The following is a 23,654-nucleotide window of genomic DNA, read 5'->3' on the forward strand; positions in this document are numbered from 1 at the left end:
CTTTATTCTCTCCAGCAGTGTGTGGAGTTCTTCTGAGCCTTCTGTTCTGCATTATTCTGTCACAGGAGTCTCTGCGGAGTGTGTATTCTGCCTTTGGTGCACTCTACCTGGTGAAGGTGTGTCCCAATGCCTCAGTCGTCGCCCCGGGCTTTTATGCACTGGTCAAGTTTTACTCTGCAGCGCAGGCGTCCAAGGCTCAAAGAGCCACCGATAAACAGTGTCTGTTCCAGGATGCTCCACTCAAAGTAATGTAGCACTTCCTTTCTTTTCAAGTCAAGTCAGTGTGGTTTATACAGGGCCCTCCATGATTATTGCCCCCCTTGTAAAGATTAGTAAAAAGGGTTAGAAAAAATCCACCTTTTGGTGAAGTCGCTTCATCTCACACTTAAAAAAAGAGGAAAATACAACCTTTAATTGAAATAAATTTATTCAGAGAAAACAAATCCCTCATCAAGAAATATATTTTCAACAAAAACACGTCACTATTATTGGCACCCCTGCATTTAATTCTTTGTACAACCCCCTTTACCAGTGAAACAGCATGGAGTCTCTCCTCTAATATTTTATAAAGTTGGAGATCCAGAGCAGGACATCTGAGCCCATTCCCCTTTACACAATCTCTCCACGTTATCCAGGGTCCTCGACCCTTTCTTGTGCTTTCTCTTCTTCAGCTGAGCCCACAGGTTTTCAGCTCAGGGGACTGAGATGGCCAGGGCAGAAGCTTGATTCTGTGCTCAGGGAACCATTTCTGTGTTGATTTGGACATCGGATCATTGTCCTGCTGGAAGATCCAGTGATGACCCAGTTTTAGTTTCAGCCAGATTCTGATTTAAAATGTCCTGAAGGCCATGATGCCATGGACCCTAACAAGGTTTCCAGGGCCTTTGGAGGAAAAACAGCCCCAAAACCTCACAGAACTTCCACCATATTTTACAGTTGGGATCGGGTTCTTTTCATTATAGCCGTCCTTCTTTTTACACCAAGCCTACCGCGAGTGTTTATTGGAAAAATAAAAGCTCCATTTTTGTTCCATCAGACCAGAGAACATGGTTCCAGTTAAAGTTGTAGTTGCGGTTCACAAACTTCAGGTGCTTATGTTTGTGGTTAACTGACAGAAAAGGCTTTTTTCTGGAACCTTCCAAATAATCTGTTGGCCTAAAGGTGGAGTCCGATGGTGGTTTTGGAGACTCGGAAACCCCAAGATTTTACTGTTTCTTGTAATTCACTAAGTGATCCCTGGGGGATGTTTTTCTTTTTTTTGGCCTCTCTTACCCTCTTCCTCGTGTATGTGGGGGGTAAAATAAACTCGGGTCCTCTTTCAGGTGAGTTTGTAACAGTTCCACTTGGTGACCAGCTTTCCTGTCCTGTCCCTACAGATGAAAAATATCCCCACAGCATGATGCTGCCACCACCATGCTTCATTGTAGGATTGGTGTTCTCAGGGTGTTGGGTTTGCGCCACACGTCGCGTTTCCCATGATGGCCAAAAAGATAAATTTTGGTCTCATTTGACCAGAGAATCTTCTTCCATGTGTTTGGGGAGTCTGCCACATGCTGTTGGGCAAACTCCAAAGGTGTTTTCTTAAGCAATGGCTTTTTTCTGGCCACTTTTCCAATAAAGCCCCGCCCACTCTGTGGCGTGTACGGCTTAAAGTGGTCCTATGGACAGATACTCCCATCTCCGCTGTGGATCTTTGCAGCTCCTTCAGTGTTATCTTTGGTGTCTTTGTTGCATCTCTGATTAATGCCCTCCTTGCCTGTTCTGCGAGTTTTGGTGGGCGGGGCCTTCTCTTGTCAGGTTTGTAGTGGTGCCATATTCTTTCCATTTTACTATAATGGATTTAATGGAGCTCCGTGGGATATTCAAAGTTTGGGATATTTTTTATAACCCAATCCTGATCTATACTTCTCCACAACTTTGTCTCTGACCTGTTTGGAGGCTCCTTGGGTTTCATGTTGCTTGCTTCGTAGTGTTGCAGAGTCAGGGTCCTTCCAGAACAGGGTGATTTATACAGACATCATGTGACAGATCATGTGACACTTTGCACACAGGTGGATCTTAATCAACTAATTATGTGACTTATGAAGTGAATTGGTTGGACCAGCTCTTATTTAGGGGTTTCATAGGAAAAGGGGGTGAATACTTATGCGCACTCCAGATTTCTGTTTTTTCATCTTTAATTATTGTTTGTGTCACAATAAAACAACAATTTTCACCTTTAAAGTGGTCGGCCTGTTGTGTAAATCAGATGGTACTAACCCACCAAAAATCCATTTTAATTTCAGTTTGTAATGCAACAAAACAGGACAAACACCAAGGGGGGTGAATACTTTTGTAAGGCAATGTAGCTATTTTTTATAGCCATTCCCTGACTTATGAAGGTCAACACACTTCTTCTCCTTCATTGGATTTGTGTGTCTCTTATCTTTCCCATGTTGATGTTGAGGGAATTTGGTCTCTGTGTCACCTCATATTTGTTCCCCACACTGCAAAAAAATGTCCTTTCAAAAAAAAGAAATAAAAGATTAAAACAAAGCATATTTGCTTGAATCAGGTGAAAAAAATCTGCCAGTGGAACTAGTCAAATTTGACTTGGTAAGATTTCTTAAAGTAAGATGAAAAATCTAACCTGTTTTTAGATGAAATAATTCCAAAATAAGATTGGGGAACTTATTATGCAAGAGCTGATTAACTCAAAATAATCAAAATAGTTCTTATAACAAGATCGTACTTCTTACATTTAGCCATTCAAGTCATTTTTATTTATTTCATTTTAAGGGTATTTCACTTAAATTCATGACAAAGTCTTAGCAGTAAAAACTGAATTTAAGATAAATATACTAATATTAGGATTGTTAAATTCTACAACTAAGCATTGCTAGCTTAAAAGATTCTCCTTTTGTGACCTGTAATTAGTAAAATACTCTAGATATGAGACCAGAGACTATCTTGAATCAAGTTGACGACACGTGTAGCATTGCAACACGTTTATTTTTTTTCCCATTTCAACATTCAAACATTAAAACATCTCTTAAGATTCCACTTCCCCAGGACCTCAGGCACCAAAATAATAATAAAAAAGTCTATGCATTTTGACTTATGGCCCTTTTCCACTACCCTTTTTCAGCTCACTTCAGCTCGCTTCAGCTCACTTCAGCCCGACACGGCTCGCGTTTCGACTACCTCAGAACAGCACGACTCAGCTCGCTTCAGCCCTGCTTAGCACCCAAAACTCGCACCGTTTTGGAGTGGGGCTGAAGCGAGCCGAAGCAAGCCAAACCGAGCCGAGTGGGGCTAGGGGCGTGAGCAGACACTCCCCTGTGCACTGATTGGTGAGGAGGAGTGTCCTCACATGCCCACACACGCCCCGCGAGCACGCTGGGATCTGTAAACACCGTAAACCCGGAAGAAGGAGAATTACGAGAATTTCTGAAGCCTTATGCGCCTCGCCTCATCTATACGCTCTTGCCAGTATCTGTTGGCGTTGTCGGTGACAACAAGCCACAGCACCAAGACCAGCAACACTAACGACTCCATGTCCTCCATGTTTATTGTTTACTATCCGGGTCGTGAGACTACCGCTTAAAAGATCACTGATGTCACTGTTTGCGTCGCCTAACGACATCACGTGACGTCCACCCGCTTTCGCTAACTCCACCCAATGTGTCCACCCACTTCCAGCCAGCACGGTTCAGCGCGGTTGTAGTCGAAATGCAACTCCAACAGCCCCGCTCAGCTCGGCTCAGCCCAACTCAGCCGCGTTGGTAGTGGAAAAGCGGCATTACAGTGCTTACACAACGCCAAAGCAACAGTGCATTTTGGGGGCACTGACTATTCATGTGTACGAGGGGTTTACAAGATCAGGCACAAAAAAAACCAAACAAACAAAAAAAAAACCACTGAACTTCACTCACAGCATTCCAAAAAGCCCTCACTAAAACGCCCTCTACTCACTCATAGCCTTTTTGAAGGCACTTGTCTGGTCTAGAGTCTGTAGAGCATCTAGAAGGAGCTCACTCTGAATGACTGAGAAAACGGTCGCAGTAAACTTAGGATCTGTAAGGTGGAGTTGAATTGTAATGAAAGATTCAAAGATTTCAGTAAAGTTCATTTATTCCCAAAACAAGCATACTTTGTTTTTTTTTTCTTGAAACAAGATGAACCGCATTTGACAAATGTCCAAAATGTACTTACTTGTTTTAAAAAAAACTTGTTTTATTTTCAAAGGTGCTCCAAATAAGACTTTTTCAAGACATTTTGTCTATACAAGATTTTCAAGATGGACTGTCTGAAAACTAGCCTTTCTAGCTAAATGAGATTTTGCTTGTTGGGCAATTATGTCTTATAATAAGGGTGGCTAGATGTTTTGACTTGAAAATAGACAAATAAACTTCCTAAGATTTTTATTTTTTTTGCAGTGCAGTTAATCAGGAAGTCATGGATTGAAAGTTACAGTTTGAAAGTTCCTCCACACTCCAATCAACTCAAACATACTGTACAGTTTAAATGGAAACATGCTGCAGGTACACGGTGTTCATTATCATTTCCAGGGGTGCCAATAATAGTGGCTTTTTTTTTTAGATATATTTCTTGATGAGGGATTTGTATAAATTTGAATAAATTTATTTCAATTAAAGGTTGGATTTTTCTCATTTTTTCAGTGTGAGATGAAGCGACTTCACCAGTGGAAGTGGATTTTTTTTTTCTAACCCTTTTTGCTAATCTTTACAAGGCGTGCCAATAATTGTGGAGGACACGGAATAGCTTATTTAAAGGCACTATTCCTTCAGGTATTTGCTTTTTTTAGGTTCCAGAGTTCATTATTGCGTTCACAGACGTTATTTCTTTTGCTGATGTGGCTTTGTTCATTCCCTGCCTGTTGTTCGGGTACAGAACATTTGGAGTTGTGTCTTTTTTTGCGTAAGGGACTGTAATTAGATGTTTCATGCTGCTATCTGTACTCCACCATTAGATGTCAGGCTTGCACCGCTCTGACATCCACCTCATGGGCTTTCTGCTGAAAAAATAGAGCTTGTTCCTGATAAGAGATGTCTTGGTACACCATTCATGCGTTTCACAGGATAATCAGTAAAAATCAAATCAAATAGCATTAAAAGTGTGCAGGTCTATCATATATAGATGGATTTTGGCTTTGCTTTAGATTATATATGTAAGATCCTCATATACCGTATCACTTCTAACCACTATTTCCAAAGTTCTAGAAAAAGATTGTTTCTCTTACAGCCTCATAGACCCAAATCTACAGGCTTCGTTTTTCAAGAATTATTATTATTCAAGAAATAAAAACCTTTTTTTTTTTTTAACAAAATGTCTGATCAAATCATTTCCGCTTAGAATGTAAACAAACCAGTGAAATGACAGGAGCAGTTTGTGAAAAATGCGATGATAATAATAATTCTTGAAAAAATAAAAAAGATACCTTTTTACGATCAAATACTTTTATTCCGGGCGTCACGGTGGTGTAGTGGTTAGCGCTGTCGCCTCACAGCAAGAAGGTCCGGGTTCGAGCCCCGTGGCCGGCGAGGGCCTTTCTGTGCGGAGTTTGCATGTTCTCCCCGTGTCCGCGTGGGTTTCCTCCGGGTGCTCCGGTTTCCCCCACAGTCCAAAGACATGCAGGTTAGGTTAACTGGTGACTCTAAATTGACCGTAGGTGTGAATGTGAGTGTGAATGGTTGTCTGTGTCTATGTGTCAGCCCTGTGATGACTTGGCGACTTGTCCAGGGTGTACCCCGCCTTTCGCCTGTAGTCAGCTGGGATAGGCTCCAGCTTGCCTGCGACCCTGTAGAACAGGATAAAGCGGCTAGAGATAATGAGATGCGCAATCGTGCGCTCCGATTGGCTACTCTACTACTAGGATATCAGCTCATATACCTTGAGTAGAGAAAAATAAAATGGCGGAGCGTGTTGCTGAACCAGCCAAGGATGAAAAATACTCTACTTGAAAACAAAACCACAAAAAAAAAAAAGCAACAAAATCTGGAATGAAAGTATTTGATCATAAGAGTGTATCTTTTTTTTTTCAAGAATTATTATTATCGCATTTTTCACAAATTGCTCCTGTCATTTCCCTGGTTTGTTTACATTCTAAGTGGAAATGATTTTGTCGGATGTTTTGTATAAAGTCTTTATTTGTTGAATTTGCTAAAAATAAAAATGCGCTGTTTCTCAAAATCCAGTGAATGTGGACAGAATAAAACAGTTATTCCACTCAATCTCGGTGCTACGCACCTCGTCTGCTATCAGCTCATATACAACTCGGTTTCATGGAATAACTTAAATATAAATTAGTATAATCAGAGTTGTGATGGTAAACTAAAATAATATTGTACATTGTGTAGTATTTGTACCTTTCAATGTATAGTTTTGTATAAAATCCCATCTTTTGTTCTTGTCTGTCCAGGTTAGGCTCAGCACAAAGCAGAATCCAGCGTTCCTCTCTGCAGCCCAATCCCTCAGCCATGCTAAGTGCCAAGACTTGGCTAATCATTACCTGGGCTACAATGGCTGGTCTACTCACATCATCACTGTGAGTAACAGCTGTAAAAATGACAACGTTTTGGTTCTGTGAATCTTTTCAGCGATTCCGTTTAAATCTTTCGAAACCAAAATCTCACTGCGAAACGATTCTGTAGTACTTGGTGTCTCAGAAGATCCATGATGTTGGTAGATGTTACGAGGTTGTTCTGTGTTTTCTCAGCTCCACAGCTCACTTCTAGATTATCATGAACTGGTGAAATCCTTACTCTCATTTTAGTGGGTTTTTTTCCCCCCCAGGTGAAGGACATATCAAAGTGTGCGGATGTCGGGTGGAGCTTGGATCCAGGCAGCCAGGGAGAGCTGCTGAAATACGGCTGTGTGATGGAGCTGACTGTCCCTCAGCATGGAGTGACGTGCCGCGGGGTTGGTGTTGCTGAGGAAGTGGTTGATCAGGAGAAAGGTGAGGGGACTACACTGGTAAACAGAAAATTACGCTCGTTTCTCCTCATGATAATGGCCTAACGTTTTTCCACAGTTTACCGTGTTATCACAGTGTCGGAGTTAAAATGACTTAAAAAAATATTGTCGCTCTGTTTCCACTGAATTCTGATCCAGGGAACAGAATTAGGAGATCGGATTATTTACATTTCTTAATTTAGCAGATGATTGTATCCTAAAGTGAAGGCTCAGAGCTTTTCTCAAGCTTACATCAATCGAGTCTTGGTGATACTGAGATTCAAACTTACAACCTTCCCATCATTAGTACAGAGTCCTGACAGTTGCATGATGACTACCTGAACAGTTATATACAAATAGATATTATACACACAAAACGAAAGTGTCAAGTTTATTTCTATAGCGCTTTTAACAGTAGACATTATTGCAAAGCAGCTTTACAGAATTTTAATAACTTAAAACATGAGCTAATTTTATCCCTAATCTATCCCCAATGAGCACACCTGGGGCGGCGGTGGCAAGGAAAAACTCCCTCAGACGACATGAGCAGGGGCGTCAGAAGCATTTATAATGTGGGGGACACACTGGTGGGGGGTCTGGGGGTCCTCCCCTAGAAAACTTTTTATTAATTACACTACTGTTCAAAAGTTTGGGGTCACTTTGAAATGTCCTTATTTTTGAAAGAAAAGCACTGTTCTTTTCAATGAAGATCACTTTAAACTAATCAGAAATCCACTCTATACATTGCTAATGTGCTAAATGACTATTCTAGCTGCAAATGTCTGGTTTTTGGTGCAATATCTCCATAGGTGTATAGAGGCCCATTTCCAGCAACTCTCACTCCAGTGTTCTAATGGTACAATGTGTTTGCTCATTGCCTCAGAAGGCTAATGGATGATTAGAAAACCCTTGTACAATCATGTTAGCACAGCTGAAAACAGTTGAGCTCTTTAGAGAAGCTATAAAACTGACCTTCCTTTGAGCAGATTGAGTTTCTGGAGCATCACATTTGTGGGGTCGATTAAATGCTCAAAATGGCCAGAAAAATGTCTTGACTATATTTTCTATTCATTTTACAACTTATGGTGGTAAATAAAAGTGTGACTTTTCATGGAAAACACAAAATTGTCTGGGTGACCCCAAACTTTTGAACGGTAGTGTAGATACCATTTCCTGCATTCTGGTGTATTTTTAACAGGTTGTTAAACACCTAGTTTTACCTACAAAAGTCAGTTAATTCAATGATTATTTTAGAGACTCAACAATAAGTCCTCATTCAACTCGTCCATATATTCATCAGCCTGTTTTTAAACCCACTGCTCTGCCGAAGATAATGAGATGAATGTGACACATATTTTAAGTTCGTTTCTTAGACAAGGATATTTTTTAAGCTTGTTACCTCGTTAACAGTTTCGGCGAGAATCTCCCGCCTTCTTCAGAAACAGTCCAAACTGTTTCTGAAGAAGGCGGGAGATTCTCGCCGAAACTGTTAACGAGGTAACAAGCTTAAAAAATATCCTTGTCTAAGAAACGAACTTAAAATATCTGTAATAGTTAGACATAATGAACATCCACTACATATGAATGTGACACAGTTTATCACCAACAATGACTTTATGGGTGCATTTTACTTTTTATTTTGTGTTTCCTTTTTTATTTAGTTTTAGATGTAACACAACATGCCACTGGGCCAAGCAATAGTGACGCTCAACTGTCTGTTTAAAAATAAGAATATTCATAATTTCACACAATGAACAGGCATGACATGGCATCATGCAAACTTCATAACACAAAATCACACTGTGTCAAGCAACGGTGACACATAAAAAATAACTTCACACAATGAACAGGTGCAGTTTGGTTCACCACCAACAGTGACTTTAGTGGGTGTGTTTTACTTTTTTCCGATTTAGTGATACTCATAACAAAAATGACACGGTATCATGCAGTCTTCATAACACAAAATCACACTGTGTCAAGCAACGATGCATAAAAGAGAACTTCACACAATGAACAAGTGCAGTTTTGTCAACCTACATGCAATGGTGGTACTACAGTAACATTTACAGATTAGTATAACAAATAGATTTATAGATATAACTCCTTCTTACATTGGTGCCACCACAATTTCTACCACTTCATAACTTTTATCCCCCTTTCCTTCACAATCCACCTGGAATAACATCCATCTCTCGCCATCGCTTTCCTTTCTACTATTCCTTCCCTATACACTGATTTCCCATCTTACTTTCCAGAAAACTGGCAAAGACCAGACAAAACAAGGAATCAATAAATATCATCAGAGCAGACTTGACCTCATTCTTGGCATTACAGTAAGGTCGGCCTACTGGGTTTGAATAAAATGATAGCTAACGTTAAGCTAGCTGATACATCTCCTAACATTGACTAGCCAGCTAACTGCACTAACATTTCCATTGGGACAAAAAAACCCTGTCCTGTGGGGAAATTCTGACTGACTTTACGCTTCTTTGTAAAGAATGTCCTTATGTCCATTGTGTCTGGGGAGGAGCAAATACTGCAAACAATTCATCATCAACCAAGAATACCCCATTCAGCTAAGCTTATTTCATTGTTTAGTTGAATATTAATTTAACGTGGCCTAGGGTTAATTTTGAGGGCAGATAACAAAAGAATAAGGTTTTAGTAAAAGCTAGACATTGTGAGGTGGCAATGGGGCTGACGTCACCTCCTCCACTTTCAAGCAGCTGCACCAACATTTCTCTGCTCGCGCTGAGATTCACTTCACTCGAGTGCGGTGAGTTGTTGTCGGGAACGCCCGGAAAACCCGGAGTGGATTTTCAGTGGTCTGTGTATTCTCTTATCGATCAAGTGGAATGGATTCTTTCATGAAGCAATAGAAACGGCGCTGGGTGAACTCATATTTTATGTTAAATGTGGGGGGGTCCAAACAAAGAATTATGAAATGTGAAGGGGACATCCCCCCCCCCCACACACACACACACACATTCAATGGTGGCGACGCCCATGAACATGAGGAAGAAACTTCGAGAGGAACCAGACTCAAAAGGGAACCCATCCTCATTTGGGTGATAACAGACGACGTGATTAAAACATTTTTAACAGTTTTAACATGAAGTCAGTTTCGTTGATGTTATAAACTCTTCATTGATGGAAACTTGAGTACAAAACTGTTCATGACAACTGCAGTCCTAAAGTTAGCAAGTCAACTGTAGTCCTCAGCCATAAAAGCATTACTGTAAGAGTCCAGAGCGTCCTCCAGGTGTGACTTTCAACTGTCCACATGGGGCCGTCCTCCTCCACAGGAGCGATGTGATGAGACTCCAACTAGAAGTAGGGCATCAGCAGGTCCAAGGAGCAGAAGAGGTCAGCATCTCGATCTCAGGATTGACATGTAACTCAGAGGGACAGACAGAGTGGGAGAGGAAAAAGTGTAAACGCATCTATTTGAAACCGATTTAAATGTCTGTGCAACGGTCTGTCTGTGATACATACAACATGGACGACAAAAAAATATTTTTTTCCCTCGCAAGATTCAAACCAGCACAGAATGATCTCATCCCATCCCATTCCATCCCATCCCATCCCATTCCATTATCTCTTTCCGCTTTATCCTGTTCTACAGGGTCGCAGGCAAGCTGGAGCCTATCCCAGCTGACTACGGGCGAAAGGCGGGGTACACCCTGGACAAGTCGCCAGGTCATCACAGGGCTGACACATGTGCCCCTTTTCCACCAAAGCAGTTCCAGGGCTGGTTCGGGGCCAGTGCTTAGTTTGGACAAAGAACTGGCTCTGGGGCCAGAAAAACCGGTTCCAGGCTAGCACCAAATCTCTGCTGGGCCAGAGGAAAGAACCACTTACGTCAGCAGGGGGGCGGAGTTGTTAAGACCAACAACAATAACAAGACCGCAAAAGATCGCCATTTTTAAGCGACGAGAAGCAGCAGCTTTACAAACGTGAAGTCATCCATTATTATTATTATTATTATTGTTGTTGCTGCTGCTTCTTCCGTGTTGTTTTTGCTTCGATATTCGCACCAAGGTTTATGCAAACGTAGCGACGTAACTGACGTATACAGCGACATAATGACATATATAGTGACGTAACTGACGTATACAGCGACGTAATGACGTGGCTTCCCTTAGCACCGCGAGCTATGGAAAAGCAAACTGGTTCTCAGCTGGCTCGCAAGTTGAACGAGTTGTGAACCAGCACCAGCACTGGCCCCGAACCAGCCCTGGAACTGATTTGGTGGAAAAGGGGTAACATAGACACAGACAACCATTCACACTCACATTCACACCTACGCTCAATTTAGAGTCACCAGTTAACCTAACCTGCATGTCTTTGGACTGTGGGGGAAACCGGAGCACCCGGAGGAAACCCACGCGGACACGGGGAGAACATGCAAACTCCACACAGAAAGGCCCTCGCCGGCCACGGGGCTCGAACCCGGACCTTCTTGCTGTGAGGCGACAGTGCTAACCACTACACCGCCGTGCCGCCCCAGAATGATCATGATTATTGATATGGCAACCGTTTTGTTGATTTATCAATTAAAAACAAAGACCAACACTGGAAGTTTAAATGTAATTTGCATTTTAATATATAATACACCAATCAGATTTCAGTCTTATGAAAGTGAGTTTAATGCTTGGAGATCAGGGTTTTTTTGTTTGTTTGTTTTTTTTCTCCTGATTTTGTTACTTCCGACCAAATGAGCCCAGTTAAACTCTTGGCTGAATTGTATAACAGACTGTGTGATATCGTGTGCTCTTCAAGTCAAATTATACAATGATGATCCTTTAACAGTCGAGCTACAATTAAAGAAAATGACTGCGTTGTGCTTACGTAATTAATTGTCCAGTAATCAGCTTGTGCAAAACAAACGTTCTTTAAAGTGAGCCTGATGTAATGAGCTTTTTTTTTCCCCACCCCGCTCGGGACATTAGCATGTTTCCTTTACATTTTCCCATCTTTGCTCTCTTATTTGTAGCAGACCTGTGCATTGCTTTTGTTTGTACGTAGTAATCACGCTCAAACTCTGAGATTTTTTTTATCACCTTTTGTTGCAGTGGCAGTAAATTGTCTCCTGATAGTGTGAGCGCGTCACATTGTGTGTTCTAAAAGCATCGATCTCAACTCACAGCCAAAGAATTCTTCTATCATGTATGATTTTCGTCTGTTGGCTTCACGGGAAATCAAGTAATCCTTCAGGTTTGTCCGAAATAAGGCAAGACAAGATTAGTACAGGTAACCGTATGGGGCCGAGTGAAATTAATCCTTAATTTTACTGAGTGTTGCGACTCGGGCAATTTCAAAACTTCGAAATCACAAGTGAAATTGATCCTTAATTTTATGAGGAGTCATACGATTACTTGTTTATAATATACAGGGCCAAATTCATACTTCGGAAGCCATTCAAGTTCACAACATTTATCATTCACGTTTTCTGAACCAATCAGGGCACGAGACTATCTTGCACGTTTGAATCAGTTTCTAAAGCGTCTCATCATGACACGGCGACGCGACACGAGGATTTTGAAAGTGATTTACAAAATTTTATTGGAACTTCTTTACAAAAGCCATTTTATTGACAAAATTTGCTAATTTTTGTAACCGTAACGAAGCAACGAACTAGCCAATAGCATTTCAGAAATACGGCCCCGTGTAAAGGAAAAAAAATCCCTCCTTGATTGACCAATCAGAATTGAGTAATTTGGCCCTATGTATTATATGTATGTTGTAACTAGGGCTCTTGAAGTTACGCAAATTCCTTTTAACGCCACTAATTTTTTTGACGCATGATTAATGCATGCACATCCTGTGCCCTTCCTACCGTATATAGTTTGGGAAATCAGGAAGTGACATAACACGAGCGGTGTAGTGAGTCACTGGTTGGTGTAAATCGTGATAAAGTGCACTTATGTACAGAATCAACTTATATAGTTGCATTCTGTTTACGTAACATGCATTTTTTCTGCTTTTGATGGTCCAGAGAGGAGAACAAAAGACGTATTAAGGTCCAGGTGTGTGTGTGTGTGTGTGTGTGTGTGTGTGTGTGTACACGTGCACACTGGACTTGAGTGAGAGAGTGCATTTTATTCTGAGAAATGTGTGAAAGTGTTTATAAATGTGATTTTTGCTCATGAATGTACTGTATATATATTTACCAGCAAGTTTTTGCATTTTACTGGAAAACCTCTTTATGAGCTGCGTGGTTGAAGAAATGTATTTATTTGGGTTTTGTATTTTTATTTTCTGTATTTAAAGATCGCCACTACTGTTGTCCAGAGTCCACATCACCGAGTGTGTTTAGTTTATTTTATTGTATAGTTTGAGGTTGGAATTTAAAGAGAGAACTTGAAGAAAACACAATATTGTTTTGTTGACACTGAATTGTGCAAAACCCTCAAAATTATAATTTATTTTTGTAAATGCAGCGGGGGAATAAAATACCCACAAAAATAATCTTTGCTGTGTCCAGCGTTATCCTTCCCAACCTGACCACATACAAGTGCATAAAAGTTTGTTCACTCCCCTCCTTAAAAACTGGAAAAATATCCCTTTAAGGTACATTTAGAACAGATAAAAATGTATAATTAATTTGAGATTAATTGTAAGTTAACTATGGACAATAATGTGATTAACTGCAATTAAATATTTTAATCAGTTGACAGCCCTCATTAACATAACTCATTATTGACGCATTCCTACTGTATATAAAAGTATTACTGTAAGGACGCAGGTCACTGTAATAAATATATCACTTCTGGAGCATGTGATAATAGTGTAAACACGATATATTAGTAATAATTGTATATATTACATGTGTGTTCCTTTTCAGGTCCAGAGGAAAAGCTGTGGAAACGGGGGAAGCTCATGAAACGGGCCAGAGATAAAGCAGTTGTTGCAGCCTTTGAGAAAGTGTTGCTAATAATCCTCGGTATGTCGGACTGATAACGAATTAAAGTGTTATTGTATGTTCAATGTTCTATGTTCATTATTGCAGGGGTGAGGAATGATTTTGCTTCACTTGTTAGCTCCATCATATTAAAATACAAAATGAGATTGGTGTTTGTCTCAGCGGCTCTGATTCCATCACTTTATAGAAACAATACAGAGAACTGAGGATAATAATAAAAGGCAGAAGGCCGTTTAGAGCAAAAACCTGTCAAGTGTAAAATAAAATAACACCTTCGCAGTGCGACGTTATACCCTCCCTGCAGCATAATATTTCATTATTGAACATTAATTTATGGAATAATACTGACTTCTGATCCTCAGCTAACGGAAAAGTCGCAGTGGAATGCAGAACTGATCGAGAGGAAATTCTGCCGGATGAGAATGTCGAGGGAGTTATCCAAGTAAGTGTGTGTTTTTAGTTGTTCAAAAATGTTAACAGTAAAATGTACAACAATTTAAAAAAATTGCAGCAAAATCTTTTGGATTGGAAAAACTAAAAACCCAGGAAATTGCACAAATAATAAACATAAATAGCTCCTCTGTCCATAAGGCCGAGTCCCATGGTGTAGCAGCCGTCATCCACAATTCAGTGAAATCGTATCTCCTCCTAGCCTAGTAAACTAGACCCACCCGCCTAGCGGCCAAAAATATTTTTGCCTGCGAGTGGGTCTAGCCTCGCACCATATAAACAAAAACACCCCGGGCATCAAATCGTGCCCGCCAATCACAACGCAAGGTTTTTGTTTGGATTCTTTGGGCGGGCTTTTGCAGGAGTGACGACAAGGCTGCGCGACGCTGGAGAAAGCACAACAGGAAAGATGGCTACGGCTAGTGAACAGCACGCGTTTGACTCCGCTTTGGAATCAGTTTTAGAAGAATTAGACTTGGAGTTTTGGTTGAAACATGAGCAGGAAGAGGCTCTCCGCTCATTCCTTTTCAAGAAGGACGTTTTCGTTGTTTTGCCGACCGGCTATGGCAAAAGTCTGATCTACCAGCTGGCTCCGCTCGTAGCCAAAAGGATGGGGCTAGTTTGTGCAGTACGAAGAATTAATAAACAGCTTTGAAACATTTACTTTTTGATTGTTTCTTATTTTCCCGTTATTTTAAATTTAAGGGAAATTATTTCACCAAACACCACTAAATAAAAACTCTCAAAAACAGTTTAAGCAAACCCTTGAAAAACACTTGAAAAAAAATGAGTGTATGTGGTACAGACTCCAAACTTGTGGTCATTATCTCCAAACTTCTTAATATCTAGAACCTGTTTATTAATTAATACGCATTTTGAAAAATTATTTATTTCAAGGCCTCCCCCACTGCTTTCTGTCGCTCTGACTACGTCACAGTCACTGTTGCGCTGATTGGTCAGAGCGTTGGCCTATACGCACAGAGACAGTTTGAAAGACAGCGGTTTGTTCCTCCTACCCGCTTCGGAAATGTCTACGGATCGAGGCCAGACTAAATATTCACATTTCGTCTGGCTTGCCAGGCTAATCTTCTCCGTCAGTTCTCCACGGATTTCCGTTCCGGTTGTTTTGTTTGAAATAACTCGTCACTCCGCACAACTTGGTCGTTGTTTTGTCAACTTTTTTACTGAGTTACTAATTAGAACAAATTAATGAATTCTCCACGCCTCTCACTAGAATTGTATCTCCTCTCTCACCCGGTTTCAGTTCGGATCGATGTTTTGGGTCGATCTTCCCGTGAGGAACAAAACTTGGTTGTTTGTTTACAACAGGAAAATCAACAATTTGTTTACCACTTTGTTTATTATACTCTCACTCTGAAGGGGTGGGTATACTGGTTTACCTCTGTCTGTCCAAAGCACCCTTTTTCTCAGCAACCACAAATCATAGCCACTTGGTACCAAACTTCAGCTTGGGGTTCTATACCATGTTTACCATTTTCAGGTCTGTCACTCATCAACTTCCTGTTTACCGACTGAATGTATTTACAAAATTTTCACAACACTTTTCTCAGCAACTACAATTCACAACTGCTTGATATTTGGTACCGAGCTTCAGCTTGGGGTTCTGTAACATGTATACCGTTTTCAGGTCTGTCGGTAAAGGCATCGACTTCCTGTTTACCGACTGAATGCATTTCCGAAACACATAGCGTGGATTTTGATGCTATTTCAAAATGACGGTTTAGCAGGATGCTGTTTGAAATCCCTGGGGAGAGACACTGCTCTTTACTTACTCGTTTCAGGGTTCATTATTAGATATGTTACGTTCATTATGTCTTCTTATTAAATCAAATCATTAGTTTTCTTTTGTCTCAGACATGTAAAAGTTTTTTTCCTTTACCTGACATGTTTCGACGGTGTAACTTCCGTCTTCATCAGAGGGTCACCCGGATGTTGGTGTGTGACGTGCCTTTACAATCAGCTGATGTTATTTATAACCAGCAGATGCTCCCACACCTGGAGCGCCGTCCTGAGGGGGCAACACTGACAGCGGGAGGTGTGACCGACCTGTCAATATTGACAGGGAGGTCACACCTCCGTAACATCAGCTGATTATAAAGGCACGTCACACACCAACATCCGGGTGACCCTCTGATGAAGACGGAAGTTACACCGTCGAAACATGTCAGGTAAAGGAAAAAAACGTTTACATGTCTGAAACAAAAGAAAACTAATTATTTGAGGGTTCATTATTTGTTGAAGTCAACATTCATAATAAGTGTCCTATTCCTTCGATTGCTTACATTCTGATCTAAGCGAGAGCGGGGGATACGCAAGTCAGCAGTAACTCACAGTTCTTGTTTTCAGTTAAATCATGTCTGCTCCCTCCTTCAGTTCTCAATGGATTTCAGTTCTGATTGTTTTATTTATAAAGCAGTAGTGAAAGGAAGCTATTTTCAGTTGCGGCAGTTGGCAAAAATAAAACCTTTTTTACCCAGACAGCATTTTAAAACAGTAATTCATGCCTTTGTGACCACTCGACTAGATTACTGCAATGCACTTTACATGGGGGTCAGTGGGTCCTCCATTGCACATCTTCAACTAATACAAAATGCAGCCGCACGTCTTTTAACTGGCACAAGGAAATTTGAGCACATTTTAGCTTTGCTCCACTGGCTACCCATTCATTTTAGAATTCATTTTAAAATTCTTTTATTTGTTTTTAAATCTTTAAATGGTCTTGCTCCATCATACCTCTCTGAGCTGCTATACCCCTATACACCCAGCCGAGCTCTCAGGTCAGCTGATCAGCTGCTCCTGAGAGTTCCCAAGACGAGGCTGGAGCTCAGAGGGGACCGGGCTTTTTCGGTTGCAGCTCCAAAATTATGGAATGCATTGCCGCTGCACATTAGACAGGCCTCCTCACTGTCTAATTTTAAAACTCTTCTTAAAACGCACCTTTTTTTCTTTGGCTTTTAACACCGTGTAGGTTGTTGATTTTATCTACACAGATATTTTATTTGGAGTGGACAGCCTATTTAATTTTTTATTTTTTATGTTCTATGGTGTTATTTTATTGTATAGTTTTATTGTGTTTATTGTACAGCACTTTGGAAACCTTTGTGTTTATTTAAACTGTGCTTTATAAATAAAATTGGATTGGATTGGAATTGGATTTGAAAGAACTCAACCTTCTGTACAACACTTGGTCATTGTATTGCCAATCTTTTGTGAACAAATTCGTCATTAGTTCAACTTAAGGCATTTTCTTCTGACTAGAATTGTATCTCCTCTCTCATTTATCATGCGAATTCAGTTCTGATCGATGTTTTGGGCCGATCTTCACTCGGGGAACAAAGTTTAGTCCTTTGTTGATGTTCCTGTTGTAAACAGTTTGTCATGGAGGTTGGTCCTCTCTCTCTCACACTGTCACATTTCAGTTCTTTGTGATGTTTTGCTCATCAGGGTTGTTTTGATGGCAGACCAGATGAGTGACTACGTCCTTGACGTTCTGGTTATTACTTGAACTTTGTTTTTGTTTTTTTAATATTCTGAAAGGCTGAAAAGCATGTTGTGGGTTATCTCATCTAGTCGAGACTCAAAGCTTGCCGCAGCATGAATCCCGCAGACCCTCAGGCATGATTTCCACACCCACGATTGAACGTGCCGATCAGATTGAGATGTAAGTTTGGGACTGATGTGTGCACACTGGGGGCGGCACGGTGGTGTAGTGGTTAGCACTGTCGCCTCACAGCAAGAAGGTCCGGGTTCGAGCCCCGTGGCCGGCGAGGGCCTTTCTGTGTGGAGTTTGCATGTTCTCCCCGTGTCCGCGTGGGTTTCCTCCGGGTGCTCCGGTTTCCCCCACAGTCCAAAGACATGCAGGTTAGGTTAACTGGTGACTCTAAATTGAGCGTAGGTGTGAATGTGAGTGTGAATGGTTGTCTGTGTCTATGTGTCAGCCCTGTGATGACCTGGCGACTTGTCCAGGGTGTACCCCGCCTTTCGCCCGTAGTCAGCTGGGATAGGATCCAGCTTGCCTGCGACCCTGTAGAACAGGATAAAGCGGCTACAGATAATGAGATGAGATGAGGTGTGCACACTGAGGAGCCAAAGGCAAATAGACGTAAAAGGAGAAGAGGATCGAAGGGTTCCAGTCCAAAAAAATGAGATTAAAATGTAATGTTAATGAAGAGTAATCCAAATTTTAATGCAAAGAAATAAAGGAAGAGTAAACCAAAGCAGTCAAAATGAAATTGGTATTAAATCCAAAAGCATTCCAAGGCTACAACATCTGTGTGTGTGTGTGTGTGTGTGTGTGTGTGTGTGTGTGCTGCATGTTGGTGTCTGTTGACTCTAGTGGGACGTTTTGGTCACTTACGTTTTGGTCTGTTAATTTTTTTTCCACTCAAAGCGCTCTTATGGTTTTATGTTCTCTCCCACTGCACTGAGGCTCTTCTTCTGCTTCAGCTGTTGAGAGATTTTTTTTTCTCCTCTTGCTTCTCTTTTTGTCTTCGCTGTGCTTCAATTTCAGTCCGAAATCCTTCAGTCTCTGATCATAAGAACTTGAGAAACAAGATTCCACGACAAACTGCGTCGTTATTTTGTATTTGGATTTTTTTCTTTACTTTTTTTTTTACTTTTAATGAATAGACATGTTTGCGTTTTATACCACAGTTATGTTGAATTCTGGAATCTGAAGGTGTAGATTAATTTTTATAACAGCAGCTCTGAAAGTAGCGCTGGCTATAATTTGAGTTACTATTTTATATTAACACGCTCCTTCTAATTCACTATCGTTTCTTTAGCAACAGCTCGTTCACAGGGACCGTCCTGGATGGTGGACGATAAACACAATCCGAGGCCAATAATAAAGTTTTAAACAGTTATTTAACAAAGTAAATGTATAAATGATGAAATCGTGGTGATGTTTTCTGTAATGAGATGTTTATTTAACATTTCTGGAAGGACGCTCCAGTGTCGGCGCTTTGCAACAGTCAGAGGTAAAGCTGGAACTTTAAGTTTTCCGATGTTTTCGTCTTTGCATTTCTACATAACATGACAAGCTGTGTTTTATTAACTTCAAGAGGGAGAAAAAAGAGAGGCTGGTGAGGGAACAACTGTTTATACGTAGCTGCTGTAACATACAAGAGAACAGGAGTGAAGGCATTAAATGTAACTATAAACGGTTAAAAAGTATGACGTTCCTTAAAAAAAATTGTTGGCAAATTATGTTTGTTGTGAAAAATAAGACACTTCAGGATGTGCTGTTGTAGGAAAATAATCTACTTTGGGGCCCTTTAATGGCACTTTGCTTGTTACTTACACTGATCAGCCATAACATTAAAACCACTGTTAGGCAGATCAGACGCTTGCTGGCTGTGCTGTGAAAATTGTCCATGCAGACGCTCATCTAAGTTTCCAAACCTGTCATCGCTTAACTCTTGAATATTTTCTATCATTAAAAATCTTATAATCTCTGTTTTCCAGAGAAATGTACCTGGTTAAGATCTGTTCAGTACTTTGGGAGGAATGGCAGGTTGAAGTCGGTACAACAGAGTAAAAACTCTGCTCGCGGGACGTCGGGAAACTGCCGGTGCTTTTCTTTTTAAGTCACGGGAAAGCGCTCTCTCTCTCTCTCCTGATTGGTTTCCCACTGGATTACTCGTCAATATCAATCAGATCACTTTTATAGGGATGTTCTCTCGCTCTCACTGTTTCTGATGAAGGATTCAGCAAAAAAATTTCCCTCTGCTAGTTTTGATGTTCTGATTCACAGGAGATTTTGAAGTAAGTTTTCATAGCTTTACCTACTTATTTTTTCAAATCAAACTGATTCCTGTAAATAAATAACTATTTTAGAATTTAACTGGATTTTTATTTGTTTATTTATTTATTTTTTTGATGAAAAATATTGAGATCTTAGTGGTCGGAATGATAAAAAACCGGAAGTCAGAAACGCGAGTGTCGATTTCAGTTAATGTGAATTGTTTATTGGATGTGGATCAGACAGGTTTTTCGAAGTTCACCTTGAAAACTGTGAATATTAATTGAAATAATCATTTATATTCTTTCATGTAAACACTAGTAGGCCTTACTGAGAAATACAAAGGCCTACAGAGCACAAAGAGGGGATTAGAAATAATCTTTTATTCCTTTATTATTGAGTGTACCAATTTAACTGTTCTCCCTAATTAGCATAAATAATACTAATTAAATACTAATTTGCATGATTTGTTTTTGCTAATTTTTAAACTTTGTATTCAGTATACAACCATCTATGTTCCTTCCCACTGGGTTCCCGCGGGTCCTTAAAAAGCCTTAAATACAACTTTCAGTTTTCAAGGCCTAAAAACGTCTTAAATTGTTTGGAATGACTGGAATTTTCGAAAGGGAGGTATTAAATTTAATATTGGACCGAATGAGTGAAATGTCTCCATCCGGTTTGGGGTATTTTTTTAACCGTAATTTTAAAAGTGACCAGCGTACCTTTTGGGGGCAGCATTGGTTCTGTGCATTCCGTAGATCAAGAACTAACGTTCGGAGGCTACTGGAGGCGGTGTGGTGTGGTGCGGAGGCAGTGTGGTGTGGAGGCGGTGTGGTGTGGTGTGGTACAGTGTGGAGGCAGTGTGGCACGGTGGTTGTGAAGAGTGAGAGATACACAGGTAGCTTACGTGGGCGCTAGAAAGCGTTGATAATTATGGGAAGATGTCTGTTTAACGACAAGTGGTTGGGGGATGACAAATACCCCCAAAATAAGGAGAAGAATCATTTGCGATAAAAAGCGCTGGATCACACAAATGTGTTTAAAGCCGGTAACGCAGCGCTGGGGACACGGTGGACTGGGAAACTGGCTTTTCACGGACACGAGGCGCGCGCGTGTGTTAGAGGTCAAGCGCTCCGGAGTGAAACGCAGGGGGGTTCGCGCATGCGCACAAGAGTCAGGTGGAAAATGGGACTTATAGGACATAATACTACTACTAATAATAATAATGATTAGCATCATTTTTTTTTACATAATTAACATTGTTTATTGTACTAAGTTTAATATAAATATATAAACAACCTTTATTTCAAAACTCAATTAAAAAGAACTACAGAAAATACAATAATTCTAAATATAGTACAATATAAATTTGTACAAAGTTTTTTAGTTTTATTACTTATCGTCTACGACAGTGTTTTTAATATAATAATAATAATAATAATATTAACAACCACTAATAATAATTAGTAGTAGTAATTATTATTGATTATTAATCATTACTACTTATAAATTAGTGATTAATAAGTACTAGGGATTATTAAATGTTATAAAATTAAGTTATTAATAATTATTACAAATAATTATTAAAAAGTAGTAATTGGTAGAATACAAACAAATACTCATGGATTATAGATAATTTTTTTAAATAGTGAACACTGATATAACTGTACTACTAATAATAAACAATAATACTACTAGTAATACTTGTTGTTAATGTTATTATTATCAGTACAATTGTTATATCAATGTTCACTATTAAAAACAAATTATTATCTATAATCCATGAATAGTTGTTTGTATCACCACTGCTACTACTACTACTACTACTACTACTAATAATAATAATAATAATAATAATAATTACTACTTTTTTAATAATTTTAACTAATCTTATAACTCAATTTTAGAGCATTTTAATAATCACTACTTATTAATTATTAGTATAATTTAGTAGTTGATAATAATTACTACTTATTAATTATTAAATTACATTTTGATAATCACTGCTTATTAATTAAGTAGTAATTAAAATGCTATAAAATTGAGTTCATTTTTTTAATTATTAAAAAAGTAGTTATTATTATTATTATTAGTAGTAGTAGTAGTAGTAATACAAACAATTATTCATGGATTATAGATAATAATTAATGATTATTTTTGAATAATGAACATTGATATAACAATTGCACTGATGATAATGAGTTTAGTTATTACAACACATTGATTAATATTGATAATGTTTATGAAAGGTGACACTTGTTTTTCTGTGTTTAATGTAACGCTCTGATGATTGTATGACTGCATAAACAGGTTTACGCTGTTACCTGCTATAATGCAGAAGATACTCGAGAACTTCCTCAGCCAGCTGTATACTGTACCACACTCACACTGATTTTGCTGTCAGACACAAAATCACACATCAAAGATAATCTTTGGGGATTGAAATAATGCCAGCTAAGGTTGTTCAGCTGGTTATACTTGCCGTTTATTGTTTTCATTTTTGAAATGATTCATGGTGTTTTCTCCAGTAAACCCCAGTCTTCTACTTGCTGCTACAGTAGTTCTGCAGGCCCAGAACACACGACTTTGCTTCAGCTGTTTGCATGTCTAACAGTTGCCATTGATGCACCCTGTTGTTCACCAATTGTGTGCATTCTTCTTAAAGTTAGTAAAAAAAACTATTGCAGAAAACAGTTTTAAGTTGTCGTATTATCATTTTCTTTGCCATGGTACAGTCTTAATTTTTCCATTTAGAGGTCTTGAAAAGGTCTAAAAAGTCTTTAAATTTGTACTTGAAAAATGTGCAGATACCCTGTTCCCATTTCCATGTAAATAAAGTAGAAAAGTTATTCAGGAAAAACATTTGATCTCATTGGCTAATGAGGCCCATTTTGGACCATGTGACCCTCAGACAGAATATTACGGCCGTTTTCTAAAAATTATGCCTTTTTATTCCCCAATCTTTGATTTGTACTATCTCAAGCACGGATAAATATTTTAATTCTGTAAAAAGGATGATGTTCTGCATTCAATTCTGAATTCAAGCAATTTGAATTTTCACCTCATATGCCTACCACTGACAGGTGAAGAAGTGAATAACGTTGATCTCATTACTGTGGCACCTCTGTCGAGGGGGTGGGGTTTATTAGGCAGCGAGAGAACGGTCAGTTCTTGAAGTTGATGTATTGGAAGCAGGAAAAATGGGCGAGCGTAAGGATCTGAGCGACTTTGACAAGGACCAGATTGTGATGCAGTGGTTAGTAGTACCGAACAAAAGTGGTCCGAGGATCCAAAGGACAACCGGTGAACTGGCAAACAGGGTCATGGGTGTCGAAGGCTAGCTCATATGGTCCAATCCCACAGAAGAGCTACTGGAGAACAAACTGCTGAAAAAGTTAATGCTGGCTAAAACAGAAAGGTGTCAACTTTGAGAACGGACTGTTCTCTCGCTGCCTGATACCCCACCCACTGACCGGTTCCACTGTAACGAGATAATCAATGATATTCACTTCTTCACCTGTCCGTGGTCATAATCTTATGGCTGGTTGGTGTATATAACAG

General features: G+C 39.7%; 1 protein-coding gene across 1 annotated transcript in view; it reads left to right on the forward strand.

Moving 5' to 3' along the window:
• rdm1 (RAD52 motif containing 1) overlaps positions 1–23,654 on the forward strand; it is a 29,686-nt gene that overhangs the window by 5,600 nt on the left and 432 nt on the right. The window contains exons 2-6 of the mRNA XM_060941959.1: positions 66–245; positions 6,422–6,547; positions 6,796–6,958; positions 13,802–13,900; positions 14,242–14,321. Of these exons, the coding sequence (XP_060797942.1) occupies positions 66–245; positions 6,422–6,547; positions 6,796–6,958; positions 13,802–13,900; positions 14,242–14,321 (648 nt within the window). The remainder of the gene's footprint in view (positions 1–65; positions 246–6,421; positions 6,548–6,795; positions 6,959–13,801; positions 13,901–14,241; positions 14,322–23,654) is intronic.

Source organism: Neoarius graeffei, chromosome 16 (genome assembly GCF_027579695.1).
Source record: "Neoarius graeffei isolate fNeoGra1 chromosome 16, fNeoGra1.pri, whole genome shotgun sequence".
In the NCBI taxonomy this organism is placed as follows: Eukaryota; Metazoa; Chordata; class Actinopteri; order Siluriformes; family Ariidae; genus Neoarius; species Neoarius graeffei.